The 17,817-nt window shown below is 39.8% G+C and overlaps 3 protein-coding genes and 1 long non-coding RNA gene across 4 annotated transcripts in view; 3 read left to right on the top strand and 1 right to left on the bottom strand.

The window, feature by feature from the left end:
* Nucleotides 1-1,388, bottom strand: part of LOC133849524 (leucine-rich repeat-containing protein 15) — a 63,675-nt gene extending 62,287 nt beyond the window's left edge. The window contains exon 1 of the mRNA XM_062285680.1: nucleotides 1,255-1,388. The gene's annotated coding sequence lies outside the window, so the exon portion shown is untranslated. The remainder of the gene's footprint in view (nucleotides 1-1,254) is intronic.
* LOC133849578 (chitinase-like protein Idgf2) lies at nucleotides 164-3,195 on the top strand. Its single transcript, XM_062285757.1, has 3 exons — nucleotides 164-357; nucleotides 1,886-2,443; nucleotides 2,505-3,195. The coding sequence occupies exons 1-3, from the start codon at nucleotides 249-251 to the stop codon at nucleotides 3,155-3,157; spliced, it is 1,320 nt and encodes a 439-aa protein (XP_062141741.1). The 5' UTR covers nucleotides 164-248; the 3' UTR covers nucleotides 3,158-3,195.
* A 396-nt stretch (nucleotides 3,196-3,591) lies between these two features.
* Nucleotides 3,592-5,375, top strand: LOC133849570 (chitinase-like protein Idgf3). The gene is made up of 3 exons (XM_062285744.1): nucleotides 3,592-3,847; nucleotides 3,925-4,476; nucleotides 4,530-5,375. The coding sequence occupies exons 1-3, from the start codon at nucleotides 3,724-3,726 to the stop codon at nucleotides 5,180-5,182; spliced, it is 1,329 nt and encodes a 442-aa protein (XP_062141728.1). The 5' UTR covers nucleotides 3,592-3,723; the 3' UTR covers nucleotides 5,183-5,375.
* A 449-nt stretch (nucleotides 5,376-5,824) lies between these two features.
* On the top strand, nucleotides 5,825-9,808 carry LOC133849635 (uncharacterized). The gene is made up of 3 exons (XR_009895403.1): nucleotides 5,825-5,866; nucleotides 8,457-8,621; nucleotides 8,924-9,808. It is a non-coding gene; the product is annotated as an uncharacterized LOC133849635 (long non-coding RNA).
* Nucleotides 9,809-17,817: the final 8,009 nt, after the last annotated feature.

The following is a 17,817-nucleotide window of genomic DNA, read 5'->3' as shown; positions in this document are numbered from 1 at the left end:
GTTTGTGGCGGCTTATCAAGAAACAGGCATTCGTATTCGAATTTTTCTTGAGTAAAATATTACACTCTGTTGGAGCTGCTCTCTGCGGAAGCTTTTGATTTCGTCATCAGCTCATAAGCTCAACTTTGTCGCTCGGTGTTTTGCGTTTTCGATTTCAATTTCAGCTTCAGTTCGATTTCATTTAAACGACGCTGCGGTCGTGTAACTCCAATCGTGTCTATTGTGTATTTTGCCAACATTCACGCATCATGAAGCTGTTGGTTTTGTTTGCGTTTCTCGCATGTCTCCATGTGAGTGTCACCAACGCAGCCTCAAACTTGGTTTGCTACTATAATTCGGCCAGCTACACTCGCGAAGGTAAGACACTATCGAATTGTGATTTGTATTGGTAATTTAAGTACAATACACAACCTTGACATTCAAGGAAAGTTTTGCCAATTGGCACAGTCAATAAATGCTTAATTCATTAGCACATAACATAATGTGAAAATAACATCCAAATAACAAGAATTAATTTCGGCAAACCAGTTTTCACTTTCTTCTAATTAACAAATATTTCGACGTAATCAAAAGCGAAATAACCAGAATTATGACGTTAAATATTATATAATAATATATGCATTTCAAAAAGTTGCAATTTAAATAACATCAAAGTATTCGTATAACATGAACAATAAATGCAGCTCTGATTATCTAAAATATTGTTCATTTGAATCAATAAAATCAATAAAAATCATTAATTAGAATTAGGAGAAATTAAAAATGCAAAATACTCTGAATTTGAGATTATTCTGTGTATTTATAAGTTAACACAGAAGCTGTTCTTATATAATTGATTGAGTTCTTTGTTCTTTTTTGCATTTTTAATTCACAAAATTCCTGTTTTCTTCAGCCACACTTATAATATTAGCACAGTGCCCCAATGCAAAACATATAGAGTGCATACATATATGTATATTCACAAATTTATGTCAACTCACACAAAACAAACCGTTCTGAGAATTCTAATTCAATTAAAAAAGCTATCACGTAGCCAACGCCAAGGCAGACTCGCAGCTTACGATTACTAGACAGGTCTGGAGGTCAGTGGCTTATCATTGAAGCTTTACGAGAGAGAGAATCGAGTCGCGTCTCTCGCTCTCTAAAACGAACTCCAAGCTTGCTTAATGTTGTTGTTACAAACAAATAGTGTAGTGAATAGAAAACAAAACAAGAATTTGAATTGCAAGATCTAGATTCTAGAAGTTGACTTACCAACAATACAACAAAAGCGCTTTTAATATTTAAAACAAAGTAAATGAACGAAAGAAAACAAACAGATACCACGCACTTTGAAGCGAAATCTGAGTGTACAACTCTCAGCGAGTCCAACGCGACAACTGCCGCAGCAACATTGCTCTGTTGGAGACCAAACAAGTGAATGACTCGAGGACGCCACAACGCACAGTGGAACCAAATGGCAGTCGCATTGGATAAATGTATTTAAGTAATGCCAAAAACAGAACAAAAGTAATAAGTAACACATTCGATTTATACTTTTGATACGCTTTAATATATTTATTAATAAGCAGTGGAAATCTTATTTCAAAATTTATTGCCGCATTTATGCAAACTCTCAGGCAACTGTGCGCACTTCAAGCAAACGATAAATTTCTCAATATACATATCATTTCAACAAGTTTGTTGTTGTTCAGTCTAAATTGAGTCACAGCGAGGCAATGATCACAATACGTTGTGGGCAAAGACACCACTGACAACAGTGGGGGTCATTTGATTGCAGTCCCACATATCCATTCTCATTCTGAATCTCATTCTCAGATTGAAAGTGCGGGCAATTTTACACAAATTACACTTAACAAACTTGTGACAATAATCCCATTCGCAGGTCTGGGCAAGCTACTAAATCCAGACTTAGAGATCGCTCTACAGTTCTGTTCGCATTTGGTCTACGGCTATCTGGGAATACGCGGCGACAACTATCAGGCGTACAGTTTGAACGAGAACCTCGATGTGTACAAGCATCAATTCGATGAAATCACATCCCTGAAGAACAAGTACAAACACCTCAAAGTGCTGCTGAGTGTGGGCGGTGATTATGATATCGATGCCGATCATCCCGATAAGTATATTGAACTGCTTGAGGGCGGAAAAGTGCGTCAGGCAGGCTTCATTCAGACGGCCTTCTCCCTTGTGAAGAACCACAACTTTGATGGCCTCGATCTTGCATTCCAATTCCCACGCAATAAGCCGAGGAAGGTGCACAGCGGTCTTGGTGCCACTTGGAAGAGTATCAAGAAGCTATTCACTGGGGATTTCGTTGTGGACACCAATGCTGCCCTCCACAAGGAACAGTTCACAGCGTTTGTGCGTGATGTGAAAGATTCACTGCGAAATGACGGACTACAGTTGAGCTTAACGGTGCTGCCCAATGTCAACTCAACGTGTAAGTAAAGAGTAGTTACTAATTAACATTATCACCTAAAAATCTCTTTCCTTATACTTAGGGTACTTTGATGCGCCTGCATTGAACGGTCTTGTTGACTTTGTCAATCTTGCCGCCTTTGATTTCCTCACACCTGCCCGCAATCCCGATGAGGCCGACTACACTTCGCCACTGTACAGTTCTGCGACCCAAAATCGCCTGGATCACTACAATATCGACTTCCAAGTGCAGCACTGGCTGCAGCAGGGATTCCCCTCCCAAAAACTGAACTTGGGTATTGCCAGCTACGGCAATGCTTGGAAACTAACCGCAGAATCGGGCATCGAAGGCACACCCGTTGTGCAACACACTGAAGGTGCTGCACCAGCTGGCTTGCAATCCCAAAAAGCTGGTATACTGAGCTATCCCGAGATCTGTGGCAAGTTGGAGAATCAAAACAATAAGTACTTGAAGGGCAACGATTCGCCTCTGAGGCGTGTCACCGATCCAACGAAGCGCCACGGCACCTTCGCATTCCGTGCCGTACAGGAGGGCATCACTGAGGGTCTGTGGATTAGCTACGATGACTTGGAGACGGCATCTAACAAAGCGGATTATGTGCGTGTCAAGAATCTGGGCGGCGTGGCGTTCTTCGATTTGAGTTACGACGATTTCCGTGGCCAGTGCACAAATGACAGATATCCATTATTGCGTGCCATCAAATATCGCTTGTAAATGCAAATATCAATCATAATACTCCAATAAATATTAAAATTATCTTGAATATTTCGCGAGTGAAATCATTTGGCGCTTATCAGCTGACAGAGATTTGGCTGCTTGAACTATGATGCTCTTGGTGAGAGCTTATCGCCAAATACATATTTAAAGTTGTTTGTAAGCCGTTGCCAAATAAGATGGCATTGTACTTGAAGCTGGCAATGTCTCACTATGCACACACGCTTATATGGCTAAGGTTTGTAAATTACCCGAAAGCGGGGTGATCTCATATTGACCTTGACGTCAGTCGTCGCGTAATTCCGTAGAAATTTCGTTGATAATACGTATAAAGCCCATTACCCGATCTCGTATCTGTTAATGTTATTGTTATTGTTATTGCGACTTTGACTCTGAGCAAAGCTTTATTCATCCCATTTCCATTCCCATTCGGATTTAGTTTCGTTTTGTGCCTCGTTTCGTGCGGACGTCTTTAATTGTGATCTCGCTTCACATCATCACCTTTGTCACTCTAACGCTCTCTTGCGCTATCGCTCTCGCTTTCACTCTCTCTCGCTCTCGCAAAAATGCGCTCTCTTTGGCTCGGCTTCGGCATGGCGCTCAGTGTTGTGTTGCTCTCAGCTCCACTGCAAGTGAGCGCTGGTCCAAATTTAATTTGCTATTACGACTCTCGCGGCTTTCTGCGACAAGGTACGCACTATGCTTGTGTCTCGCTCGCTCTCTTGCTCTGTTTAACTCATTACGTATTTGATGATTCACACTCTCAGGTCTGGCTCAGTTTACATTACCTGATTTGGAGCTGGCACTGCAGTTTTGCACTCACGTGATCTACGGTTATGCGGGCATTCATCCGGAAACCTTTGAGATGCAGAGCATCAATCGACCACTGGACTACGATAATCGTCACTTTGCCCAGGTCACACAGTTTAAGGATAAGTATCCCTACGTCAAGTTCTTGTTGAGCGTTGGCGGTGATCGTGATACTGAATTTGAGGAGAAATACGTCAAGCTACTGGAATCCGGTGTGCAGGGACAAAGACGTTTCATTGAATCGGCCAAGGACTTGGTGCGTCGCTTCAACTTCGATGGCCTCGATTTGGCCTTCGAGTTGCCGCGCAATAAGCCACGCAAGGTGCACTCCGATGTGGGCATGGCATGGAAGAGTTTCAAGAAGTTCTTCACCGGTGATTTCGTTGTGGACACCAATGCCGATACGCACAAAACCCAGATGACTGAGCTGGTCTCTCAGCTGAGCAGCTCTCTCAAAGCCAACGATCTGCTCCTCTCGCTCACTGTGCTGCCCAATGTCAACTCCAGTTGTAAGTTGAGGAAATTTAAAGAGAAAACCTTCTCTAATCCGTTTGCTTTACAGGGTATTATGATGCACCTGCCATCGCCACTAAGGTTGACTTTATCAATCTGGGCACCTTTGATTTCCTGACACCCGCCCGCAACCCCGACGAAGCCGACTACACTGCTCCGCTCTACGAGATCAACAGCGATAATCGTCTGCCCCACTACAGCGTCAACTTCCAGATGGAGCATTGGCTGCTTCAGCGCGTGCCGTCCAACAAGCTGAACATTGGCATTGCCACCTATGGACGTGCCTGGAAACTGACTTTGGACTCGGACCATGTAGACAAGCCTGTGGTAACGAACACTAATGGTGAAGCGCCAGCTGGACCGCAAACAAAAACACCCGGAATGCTCAACTGGGCGGAGATCTGCAAGCTGCTGCCCAATCCCAGCAACGTCAATGGCAAAGGCGGCGATGCGCCCATCACACGTGTCCCCGATCCCACGAAACGTCATGGAAGTTTTGCATATCGTGTGGCGGATTCGGATGGCGCTCATGGACTGTGGGTCAGCTTCGATGATCCCGATACGGCAGGCAGCAAGGCACAATATGCGAAGGCCAAGAACCTGGGCGTCGCCCTCTTCGATCTGACGCTGGACGATTTCCGTGGCCAATGCACCGGAGATCGCTTCCCCATGCTGCGTGCCATCAAATATCGACTGCTCTAAATACTCCTTACTCCTTACTCCTGACTCCCTCTATCTCTATCATCCAGGGAGTGCAAGTAGTGTCTCTCCCTCTCCTTCGATCTATCTGTTTCGCTTGCAAATTAATTACAAAGTTGTAAACTAAAATACACTGCAAATTAATTCATTGGCCATTAGGGAACTGCAAAACGCGTTGCTTGTTTCCCATACTGAACTCATTGCCGATCTGGCTTTAATTGTATTTCGGTTTGGTTTGTCTTTGGGTTTGGGTTTGGTTTTCGCTTTTCGCTTTTGGCTTTGGCACCCAGCGGTGCGCCTTTCGTTTATCGCCTTTTAACCATCTTGCTAAAATGGCATTTTACTTGGGTATTCTGTTTTTTTTTGTTTTTGTGCTTTTTGCTTTGTATTTGCCTTGCAGATTTACAGATTTCGGACTGCGTCGCAGCTTTTGTTTGTATAATTGGCGCTACGTTCGATAGTTGCATGGAACTCTCGTGCTCTCTTCTTGGCTCCCCATATGCGTAGTTTTTCTTCCCTCCCGCATGTGTGCAGTCCACAGAGCCAAACATGCTGACATACCACCCGGCCAAGCATGGCAACGACGACGCCAACTGGCCAAATGGCACTGCGATGCCTTTTTAGAGGGCCACTCGAAACCAATTGAAGTTTGCTGCTGAACTGCTGAGCTGCCGGCAACGACACGATGTAAGACAACTAAATTAAGTTATTGTTTCTGCGAAGTGCAGCAATGGCAACTAGAATTTCGTATACTCTGCATAAAATTAATAATATTTTGTTTGAATGATCCTACTTCTAATGAATTTTGAATTACTTATTTTGCTATAACTTTTCTCTACATCATTTATTTACTTTTAAAATTCATAAAGTTACAATTTAGTGCATATACCTCGACTTCGTACAAGTGCAAGTTTTGTGGTCTAGTCTCTGGCTGTTGGCTGTTGTTTTATCGGGAAATCGTGATCTTATTAAGCAAACTACACTCGAAAATTATTTGCAATTGGCGCAATGCCCTTTGGAATGCAAAATATGCCATTAGTGGCAGTAGCTTCTGCTTCACAGAGACCTTAAACTAGCTCACACCCGAATCGCACACGAGACCCTTAAGGCCTTAAGGAAGAATTTAACTTATCTCGGGGCGAACTACGAGTCGAGTACGAGTCAAGTACATATGCATGCCTACAACTTGTAAACATGGCATTGTTTTAGCCACAGTCTACAGTCTAAGATCTCTCAGCTCTCAGTGTGTGCCATATTCCTGCGCAAGTATCACCGATCGTGGCTGCTGCTCCTCGAGACTCGCGACTCGCGACTTGCGACTCGACTCGATTCGATGCTGGCTCCTGGCAGCTTGTCGCCTCATCTAATTAAGCCGCATTGGTCGCTAGTGGGACAACAACAAGAGATCTTTGCATGATATTTGCTCTGCGATTATTGCCAACAGCCTGCGCCCCATGCGAATGACAAATATGTATGCTGCTTTTACTGCTGCTGCCTTCTTCTGTGGAAGGCAAGCTCCTATACCTTACGACTACCTCACTACCTCTTTAAATAAAGATATTTTCGCCCTCATTACGCTTCGTATCCTTTTGTTTTCTGCATCTTTTTTTCGGTGGCCGTCGATGAAGTGTCGCTGATTGCGCGTTGCATTGTTTTGCTTTGTCGATGCTCACGATGACGATAAGAAATGCATGGAGTAACATGGCTTTGCCAAACCAAACCAGAAATTGGTCAGCTGCGCACTACCGACTGGCGACTACTGCAGATATATCATATCAGCAGCTGCTCTGACAATATCAATGGAGATTTACATAGAAATTTGCCAATTTATGCTTTATAATGTTGCTAAATTGATTCTTTTAATAATTTACAAATAAAGATATTGTTAATACAACTGATTTTGGTTGATAATAATTTTAAAAGCAGAAAGCGTCATCGACTGAGTATATAAATACTAATTAAATGCACGCTTTTAATATAAAGCGAGTAGCGGATTATGACTAGTTAAGATACTCTTTTAGGTATATTATCTTCTCAAAATCAATAGCTGAATTTGACTTACCTTTTTTAAGAACGAGACAAACGGGAAATTTATTTATTCACTGGTGAGTATTGCTGATATCAGATATCAATGGCTTCGAAAAGTATTTCCATAGAAATTCGTGAACTTAACAAACCCTAATTCAAATTAAATATAGTCTATAGTTGATCACATCAACATCAATTTTAAGGCTTGACATTTGCACACACTTTGTAATAGAAAAAAAAGTGAAAACACATCACACATAATTGCATATTCTAATAACCACAACATTTCCTAAGATTTTGCCTTTTCTTAAGCTTTCATTAAAAATGCATTTTACTTTAAAATTGTTAAGAGAATGTAGAAAAGAACGCCAAACTTCCAAAGGCGAAGACAATTAACTTTGGGGGTCACCATGTAAGCTTTTTGAGAATGTATGAGAAGAGCACTGAAGTTCAGCAGAGCAAAGAAATGATTTTCTTTCCCTTTCTTATTTCGCAATGCTGCTGCTCACACTCACACACAGTGTGCGCTCATTCGTATTGCTATTGTTTTGCTTGCCGCTGGTCTGCATTTTTATTGGTTTGTTAATTTTAAATAAACCACGCGCTTCGCGATTTAATGGTATTCCTTGCTGCTGACACACAAGACCCTTGAGGGCTTTGTTGTGTGCTGTGTGCTGTGTGCTGTGGATGCAGTGCATCGTTAAGTGGATTCAGTCATCGTCGTTGGCTTGAAGTTCATCATCATCTGGATACCTTGAATTGAGCTGTACAATTGTCAGCGGGTTGTCACACAACATGATTTAAGCATATTGCCCTGATGACTTGTTAGCCAAGTCAAGTTACGTCAAGTTTTTGGCCAAGTGGCGCCGAAAATGAAATCTCCCTGGCACCGTGCAGAGAGCAGAGAGAGCCTTGTGCATTCGTTTATAGATTTTTAACGCCCCGATCGTGGTTGTTGACCACAATTATTTTGACTTTGTTATTGCTGTTTTCTTGCTTGTTATTTGTTGTGCTGTTCTCGTTGTTTTATTCATTTGCAAGCGACAATAAAAATGCGCCGTAAATGGTGGTCGGGCTCAAGTTAAAATTATTGTTGCTAAACGAAATAAACAACTCGTAAAATTATGCAACATAACCAACAACAACAAAAACAACAACAACCTCAGAGCAAAGCAAAAAAGAAAACAATATCAAAACAAGAAGTTGAAATTTTTTGAAAAACGAAAAGTTTTTGTTTATTTTTCTACAGATTTTTCACGCCAATTAAATTCAATTAGCTGTCGGCAGTGGCAGCGATGCCCTCTGATGTGGATGCCCTAAACTCGCTCAGAGTCCGCCTCGTCGACTCCCACTTCGCCCCTCTACTATATCTCAGTGTATAGTATGTGGATCTAGCGCCACTGCGTCATAAAAGGTTAGTTTAAACAAATAAACACGTCGAAATTAATGAAGAAACGTGTGCTAAAGTTTATGGATTACCTATAAAAAAGAATAAAACACATCGACATCTCTGGAGTGTCGAGCATAAACTGCATTGGCGCTGTGCATTTAATCACTTTGATGTCACCAATAAATGATGTATTCGTAAATTAAACTTAACGTTTTACAAATGATTAAAAAGAAAGTCTTAAACTGTAGTTTCTTTTTCGTATTTCTTATTCCTATATTGTATTTTCATTAACAATTCATTTCTTGTTACACTTTAATACAACTCAGACAACTTCCCTTCCCAATAAACGACGTATGCGTATGCAATTTGGATTGCCCTAGACTTGTGGTCACCAAAAGAATGAACATAAACATTTACAACTTTTAATTACCACACTAAAAACGGCAAGCAACAGAATACACCGTATAGTATAGTATATATAGTTATTTAACACAACAAAACGTGTGAAATTGCTTGAGAGATTAAGAGCGAACCATCCGACTGCAACTGAACTGACTGGATGATGGAATAAATGGATGAGGTGGCAAAGCATTTTGGGCAGGAGGAGGATTAAACTGAGGCGGACTGATGACGACGCGCCTAAAACAAACAAATAAACGGCAAGTAAATTGTCCAAGTAACAACGTCGCTGGCGGTACGCTTTGCTCTGGCTTTAATTAAATCGACGGAGACGGACAAAAAAAAACAATAAAACTATACTGCATCCATCCCGATCGAGTCTGGGTGAGATTTTATTACACTACACACGACGACGACGGCCCTGTACAATAACTCAAAAAATACTTGCCCGTATATCATTAAAATCAAAAACGTTCCATACTCTCGTCTCGTCGTAACATTGAATGCGCCACCCAGCGCGTGTTTGCGATGTTTGCTTTGCATTTTGGGGGTATCTACGAATACGAGTACGAGTACGAGAATGAGGAACCGTTTAGATGTTTAGATGTACAAATAAACACTCGTAAAACGTCGCCTGCTATCATATCGGGGGCTGTTTCAATTCCTTTTGGTCTGTAAACATTTCCAAATCGAACGAGGCAATTCTATTCATTTCTACTATTGTGTGTGTCAATATTGCACAAGCGAATGATCTTGGAGCATTCATTCAGAATCACACGTTTCAATATCGTGGGCATGTCGACTGCGAAGTACCCTTCTTATTTACTAGGTACAAGAAAATATAATCAAACTTTTAATACACTTGAATGTCAATGGATGGAGTTTAATCTCTTAAACTATGTCAAAGTGGCAGCTATAAATAAATTATAGATACATTTAAAAAACTCATAAAAGATAGTAAATTTCAGATTTCCTTATCTGTGTTCATTGCAAGAGACTGGTTAATTAAAGCAAGCCTCAATCATCTACACTTAATTATTCTGATGTACCATAAGACAACAAAATTTCTTGATCGAAGTCAAATAACTGTTGCCTAGATAATAGGCGCAGAATTCATACACAATCGTATTACAATCTAATACTAACTTACATCTCAAAAGCTTTGCCAATTTGTAGACTTACAATAACTCTTTACATGATGCTGTTAAATCGATCTGCTTAAAGAGTATAGCTAATACCTAACTCAGCCTGGCCTGGGAAAAAATAAGGATATAGCTGGCGTGCCAATATTTCACGATTATGTCAGTCGCTTGTGTTTGGATCCCTGCGTGGGGGTCTTTGGGGTAGACAACTAAAGGAAAGGGGAACGGGACATGGGGCAATTGGAGCAGTCTTGGGAAATTGCGTGCGCACGCGTACAGCGCCAAAACGAATTAAGGCTGATGCACCAGCCACTGATAATTTAATTTTTGTTATTTGCTGACCAAAGAGACACAACAACAAGAGAGCTGAGAGTTGAAATGGTCCTGGAGCAACTAAAACTACAGCTCCTTTTGCATTGAGTTGAGTTTATACAACTGTTACACACGCACACAGCTTATCAACAACAATTTGACAGTTGGCAGTTCGTTTTGCGAGCAAATGAGAAATCTGTGCGTGACACGCAACCAATGATGAGAGATTGTGTTTATGTCAAAGTGTCGAAGTGGTTGTTGTTGTTGTCCATGTGCTCATTGTTTTATTCTTCTTCTTCTCCGACTACCACGTATCATCCAATGCAATCTCAGCTGCTGTTAGAAGGCACACATTCATAACACAATCACTGAACAATTTATGCAAAAAATTAAGCAAACGTTCAACTCTTCTTTGTCCGCATGACTCTCTTCCCCCTCTTCATCCATGCGATGTTTATTCAATTCTACTACATATAATGTTCATCTCGACTTTTCTCTGCATGTTATCGGCTGTCAAATTTGCCAAATCACGATGACGTATCGCTAAACCGCGTTTGACATTCCCGTTTTTTTTTTGGTTCAACATCAACCAAAAAAGGGTTGCATACTAATTTCCCTCCCGAAATCATCTCAGCTCAATTTGGTGTTGCTACTGCGTCTGGCTGCGATGACATTTGCGATAAAGAATGAAGGAACGGGTTCGCCATAAAGCTGCTGGTATTGCAGAGTAACATTTGCTGTATATTTTATATTGCTTTCCCTTTTTATGAATTCATAATTATTTGCCGATTATCATTTAAGAAAACCTAATGAGATTCATTTAGTGCAAAGTAAACAATGCTGAAGCTTTCTTACAGATTTTAGATATTCTCATAAGCAACCCAAACTGCATCAAATTTAAAGAAAATGATTCTTCATTTATTTTTGTTTATTTTAAAACTATGATAATACCTATATAACAGCATAATTATATATTAAAACTTCGCTTTTATATATTATATATAGTACACAGAAAGCAAAAGCAAGCTAAAGTCAAAAATAAAATCTTGAATCGAGCTTGTTTGATGTCAAAATTGAACCACGAAATAATCTTGATTCAAGAATGCAAACATCCCAAACCAAGAAGGCATAATCTTAAATCAAGATCAAACAATCTGAAATTTAGATTGATTAAAATAAAACCAAAAAAAAATGTGAATATTTGAATACATTTTTTGCCCATTTATGTATTTTGTCTAATATTTGTTACTTGGTAACCTAAGTCGTAGAGTATTTCCAAGTCTTATCATATTAGAAAACTCAGCTTATTGTGTGTAGCACTTTTCGCAGCACTTTTAATTTGCATTAAAGAGATTACAGCAATCCCCTTTTGGCAGCCACACAGAGCACAACCCGAGCAATCCATCACGCAATGAATCTATTTGCGTGTGGATATTTATTTTGGGCTGGCAAATAGAATCGTCATCGATCAGCTCGCTGTGTCCGCAGCTGCCACAGCGCACAATGCTATGCAATACTTTTGCACTGACAAATTAAAATGCACAATCAAGAACAAGACTAGAAAAAAAAAAGGAGAACTCGAACAAAAAATTGACTTGCACAATAGAAAATTTGGAAAACTGATGACGAATGTTTTACGAATTAAGATGGATCACTTGGCATGACGGCCACAAAAAACGAAAACGAAAACGAATAAGAAAAACCCACTGTAGTGTTAATAAAAAAATACACAAGAAGAAAAAAAATAAAGGATGCAGAGCGACAACGACGAGAATACAAGATGTAGAAGCCAAATGAAGTTTGGATTACGAGACGAGTATTGTCCGATGAAATCAACGGCGACTTTGCCATTTGCAGCAGTCACTAAAAGCAGCGGCATGACACAGCAATTTGGCTACCTATCGTCATGGTCATGTCACTCAGTCTCAATCCCAGTCTCAGTCCCAATCCCAGTCTCAGTCCGTCTCATTCAATCTCCAAAGCAACCGAAAAGAGTTTGAATTTCAAATTGAATTGAATCGCAGTAAATGACGTTGAAAACTTACAAGATGTGAACGCATGTGTATTGTAAAGGATTTTCACTGAGCTGCCGTTGTTGTTGTTGCTATTGTTGCTATTGCTGTTGCCGACTTTAATGCCTTAATGGTTAATATCGCGACCCCAAAAGTGCCCAGTCACGGCGCCACAAGACAAGATGTTGTTTGGCTGCGTTTTCGTTTCAACGATTTTGTTGCTTAAGATCTCGGAGCTCACACACACACACACACAAACACACAGGATATGAACAGACAATCATTTATAATGTTTAAATTTTTAATAAATATTCCCAGCACAGCACACACATGCTGGAAATTTTTAGGGAAATGGAAAATGGGTAAATGCCTAGGAGTTGGGATGGAGGCTGCCCACTGAAGTTTCTCTCTTTCCCTTTTTATTTTTTGCTGGGGTGTGCTTCTGTAATCAGCACAGGAATCTGATACTTGTACAAAAGGCTTTTCTTTGTAAACACACTTCCTGAACTTTACGAAGCAGCAACAACTATGGCAAGCACAAGAGAGAGATAGAGAGAGAGAGGGAGTGGAAGTGGGAAATTCGTTTGTATTGTATGGATTTTGCGCATATTTACACATATGAAAAACATGTTAACCAGAAAATTAATTATAAAATTTTCGAAACCTTAACAATGTCTACAATATGGCGTTTATTTTACTCAAACAAAAACTTACTCAGATGTGCCATGAATCTGAGTGTGTATGTGTGTGTGTGGGGGGGTGTGTGTAGAACACCAAAATGTATATTGTAATTGTGTGAACATAAAGAAACTTCTATACAGGTTCCTTGATTGATACCTTACTATTGATAAACTTTAGGAAACAGGAACTTATCAAAATTCTAAGTTATTGAACATTTACATTCAAAAGAAAAAATTACAAATAACCCAGCAGTTTATAAACTTAACAATAATAAAATATATTCTAAATAAATTTACATTTATATTGAATATAATATTATATTAATTATATTATATTAATATAATAATATTGGCCCATTAAGATGTCAATCTATTTGCTTACTTGCGTCTTATCATATTATTACTCTGTCATAGCACCCTGTATTTGGGAGGACATGCACAATATTCATTCTTATAAGACTTGCCACGTAAAATCATATACATTTCACATCTTATATGTATATACTAGAAGTAAGTACGCACACACACACACACGCACATACATTGTTTAAGACACACAACAAAGAGCCACAAAGGCCATATAGCCACAGCCATAGCCATTCCGGTCTGTTCTGTTCTGTTCAGTTTCGTTCCGTTCAGGAAAAAGTGGCCGTAATTCATGCTTCCCATAAGAAATTTAACATTTCTTTTCTTTTTGTCCCCGACCCCAGCACAGCTCAGCTCAGCTCTACTCTGCTCTGCTCCTCTCAGCCCGGTCCACTTCACTCCACAATGCCACACACCCACTCCACATGCCAGAGGCTAAGCAAGAAGGATAAGGATATGGATATTGTCCTGAAGCCGGTGCGGGCTTCAGCTCTACTCCTGTGAAATTAAACACGAGCTCTACGAGCGAGAGTAGCTAGCAAGGAATCTGGGCTGGGGGGTGGAAACAGAAACAAGAAACAAGAAACGTGCACAAGTTGTGGTTTTGCCAGGTCCGGAAGAAGAGAAGCTGGTGGCTGTCGAACAGTCGAACAGTCGAAAAAGCTCAATGGAAACTCTTGCCGAGAAACTCTTCCCACGCACCACACGCAAAAATCGCTGGCAACTGTTGCCAATTGCCAAGCAATTGACAGCTGTTGTCACCTGTGTCCAGACCTCAGAGCATAAATCACAGAATCTCTTCTGTGCGGTGAACGCGTTCACAAAAAAAACGAATTTAAAAAATATATAATATTAACATAATGTGTGGTCTGCTGGCATAACGGTAATATATTTTTAAGGAGCGACCACAAAAAAAAAAAAGAATAAGTAGTGAGGTATGTGTTCATTGAACATCTCTCTTACTCTCTGCCTCTCTGTGTGTGTGTGTGTGTGTGTGGACACGAACAGCCCGCAGACACTGTAAACTCTGTGGACACCGAAGAAGAAGACTGCAGCAGGCTGCGAAGATAATGCAAATAAATAACGGATCATATTGCATTCACACAAAATGTATGTTTATTTTTCAGGAAATTATTAAGCATAATCAAAGGTTGCTCTATAAGCAGCTCGCCAAAGCGTAATGTAATGTGTGAGTTAAAGAGTTTGCTCGCCTGTCAAATACCTTAGAAAGGGGAAGAAATTAATACAAATAAATTAAATTAAAAAAAAAACAAGAAATAAAAATTAAGTAAATAAAACTGAAAATATAATAAAAATAAAATTCAAAAGTAGAAACAATATTTATAGTTATATAATTTAACAAAATGTAAATAAATAACATAAACATAATAATATTAATTATGTTAAGAAGTAGGAATAACATTCATTGTAATATAATTTCATTAAAATAATGCTAATAAAATTTTAAAAATTAAGAAAACTAAAATAAAAAAATAATAACAAAATTAAAAAGTAAGAACAACATTCATAGCAATATAATTTAATTAAAATTATGCTGATAAATAAGAAATAAATAATAAAGAAATAGAATTAAAATAAAATTAAAAATAAGGAATAACTTTCTTAGTAGTATAAAATATAATAATGATAAAAATTATATGTATATTAAGGTTTTCTAGCCTTGTAAGTGTAAAATACAAATTTCATATTAATTAAAATATATTTATTTTTGAAACATGAAAAGAACGTATTTTAAATAATATTAATAGTTTTCTTATAGCAGACTTAAGTGAATTAAGAGTGTACTTAAATTCAATTAAATAATTTATGCATTTCATATAATAATATACCCCTTTCCACACCGGCATAGAGGGTATCAAGATTATGCAAAATGAAAAAGAAAAAAATATGAAATAATAAAAAAAAGGAAAAACACAAAAGACAAGAAAAGTGCTATTGATTGTGTGCTGGCCCGTTTCACGAAATAAAAGTATCGAATTAGCGAAATAATATCAGATGTCCTGCGCAGACAGCGAGAGCGAGACAACTGCTGAGCAATGCCACTTCCACTCGAACAATCCGACGCTGTCTCGCTCTCGCTGTCACTCTCGCTCGTTCCGTTCGTTCGTGCTGTCTCTGTTGCACTGCGGTGCACACTTGCCATTCTGGTCATGTTATGGGCAGATTGTTTGCAATTACCCCGAAAGAAACGTCAGCTGCAAGGAGCTGGCACCAGAAGAAATCAAACCACAATTTCCGCGCTCCCTCGACATACATAACATATAACATATGTAAGCCTAATAATTCCCAACTCGTCTACTGCGTATTTGTTGCATGTTGTTGCTACATTCATAGGATCCAGGTCCTTTTCTTGTGTTGCGTTGTGTTGTGTTGTGTGTTTACCCATAAAAAGGTAACCGCATTGGCAAGACTTGTTCGCCTGAGTGCATTAGAATCGCCCTGTAAACGGGGTCGATGCCATCGAGATACTCGAGGATTTATGAAATAATGGACGCAAAATATGTTTCTTATAAAAAATGCATTGTTACCGCTTTCCGGCTGCGGGCATACTCAAAAAAACTATATATATCGTTGGAATTTTGCTAAACAAAAGCTGAGAAAACACATGGTAAGCGGATTTTGTTACCTCAGAAATTGCCGATCTGAAGATTAATAAGTATTTAGACAGATGCACTTCAGAGGACACTTCAGTGTCCCTTCGCCCCCCTTCCCACTGCACTGATCTCTCCCTAACATAACATAGATCATGTTCACGTTCATACACAACATATAATATTCACTCCTTTTGGGGTCGTGTAACTTGCTGACAAGGAACTGTCACCACCAGCGCCGAGCTCGCAGCGCATACTTAGAGGAATATGGCTCCACTTTAAGGCATCTCTTGGAACTGTCTCACTGTGCCTCGCTCTCTCTGTCTCTGTCTCTTTTGCCGGCAATTTCCACACAAATAAGCCGCCAATTTGCCCCCACCAGCATGACAGGCGAACAAGCAACCGAGCAACAAAACGTCAATGGCCAGACACGTTAACATTGTGCCCAGAAGAAGTAGAAGAAGGGTCTCTCTCTTTCTCGCTCGCTCTCTCTCTCTAGAGTCTGAGTCTGGTTATAAATCAGTTGCGCGGCTTTTAATAAATTGTAATTGAGTCGCGATTCACGACTGAGGTCATGTGCAGCTGATAGATACGTTTGAATCTTCAGCGCCTAGGCGATGGGACGACTGGCAAAGCTCTGGCTGCGATTGCGATCGCGTGTGGGAATGCAGACGAGAGGCGATGTCGAGATCCTTATGGCATCGCGACGACCCTAAACAATCCTCCATGTATGTAGTTGTAGATGTTGTTGCTGTCGTTGTTGTTGTTGTTGTATACATGGCACTTTGCCGGCTGTCGCCACTTAAGAGCCAAGAGCTGAGCATCTACTCGTTGCTGTTGCTGCTGCTGTTGCTGCTCTCCACTCTCTACCCTTGCTTAAATATCACGTAATGAAAAATGTTTTGTTTGCAATTTTTCTTTTCATTTGTTTCCTCGGCTGCCGTTGCTTTTGTTGTTGTTGTTGTTGTTGTTGTTGTTGTTGTTGTTGTCGTTGTTGTTTGTGTGTTGAGCAGCAATAAAACTCATTGAACATGAGTTGCTTTTGAGCAACATGAACAATTAATGCAACATATGTTTGTCTGCAGTCGAATCGAGAGGAGCAAACCAAACCAAACCAAAAACAAAAAAAAAACGCACATCTCTCGATCGGTTTTTGTTGCAACAACCACAACAACAAATCGAATTAGCTGGCAACGCGACGCAGACTCTGACTGCCAAATGATGCACAACACGCGAACAGAGCTTTGCTTTGAAATGGGCAAAAAGAAGCACAAACACATCGCACTTGCAAATACTCTAACCAAAGTAGCCAAGTTATGTTACTTATCTAGTCCCAACTACCCTCAGTATAGTTTAGCAGTAAAAATTAATTTCATAACGATGATTAAGCAACACGCCTACCAACAAAGAAAACAAAACAACAAACAAAACAGATCTTGGACAATCTGCAGCTTCAATTGCAAACATTCCAAATTGAATGTTTTTCCTTCTTTTTTTTTTCTTTTGCCAAAGCAAATCGCACGATCGATTGCCCCGATACGAATTAACCCAATAGCAATGGGGCAGATACCAAGTGCAATCGCAATAACAGATACAACTCCTTGCTCGCATATGAAAAATGATTGTTTTAATTGTGTCTAGGCGGTGGAAGTTGGCCAACTTTCAGCTTCTTTAATTGCTTTCAACCTTTTGCTGTA

This window comes from Drosophila sulfurigaster, chromosome 2L (assembly GCF_023558435.1).
Source record: "Drosophila sulfurigaster albostrigata strain 15112-1811.04 chromosome 2L, ASM2355843v2, whole genome shotgun sequence".
Taxonomy (NCBI): Eukaryota; Metazoa; Arthropoda; class Insecta; order Diptera; family Drosophilidae; genus Drosophila; species Drosophila sulfurigaster.
The sequence above is the reverse complement of the archived record's forward strand: the minus strand, read 5'-3'. Positions and strand labels throughout refer to the sequence as shown.

Excerpts from the sequence above, each read along its gene's own strand:
- LOC133849578 (XM_062285757.1), top strand. The coding sequence starts at position 249 with ATGAAGCTGTTGGTTTTGTTTGCGTTTCTCGCATGTCTCCATGTGAGT. Across the intron at positions 358-1,885 it reads GGCCAGCTACACTCGCGAAG|GTCTGGGCAAGCTACTAAAT; the intron begins GTAAGACACTAT and ends TCCCATTCGCAG. Across the intron at positions 2,444-2,504 it reads GCCCAATGTCAACTCAACGT|GGTACTTTGATGCGCCTGCA; the intron begins GTAAGTAAAGAG and ends CCTTATACTTAG.
- LOC133849570 (XM_062285744.1), top strand. The coding sequence starts at position 3,724 with ATGCGCTCTCTTTGGCTCGGCTTCGGCATGGCGCTCAGTGTTGTGTTG. Across the intron at positions 3,848-3,924 it reads TCGCGGCTTTCTGCGACAAG|GTCTGGCTCAGTTTACATTA; the intron begins GTACGCACTATG and ends TCACACTCTCAG. Across the intron at positions 4,477-4,529 it reads GCCCAATGTCAACTCCAGTT|GGTATTATGATGCACCTGCC; the intron begins GTAAGTTGAGGA and ends TTTGCTTTACAG.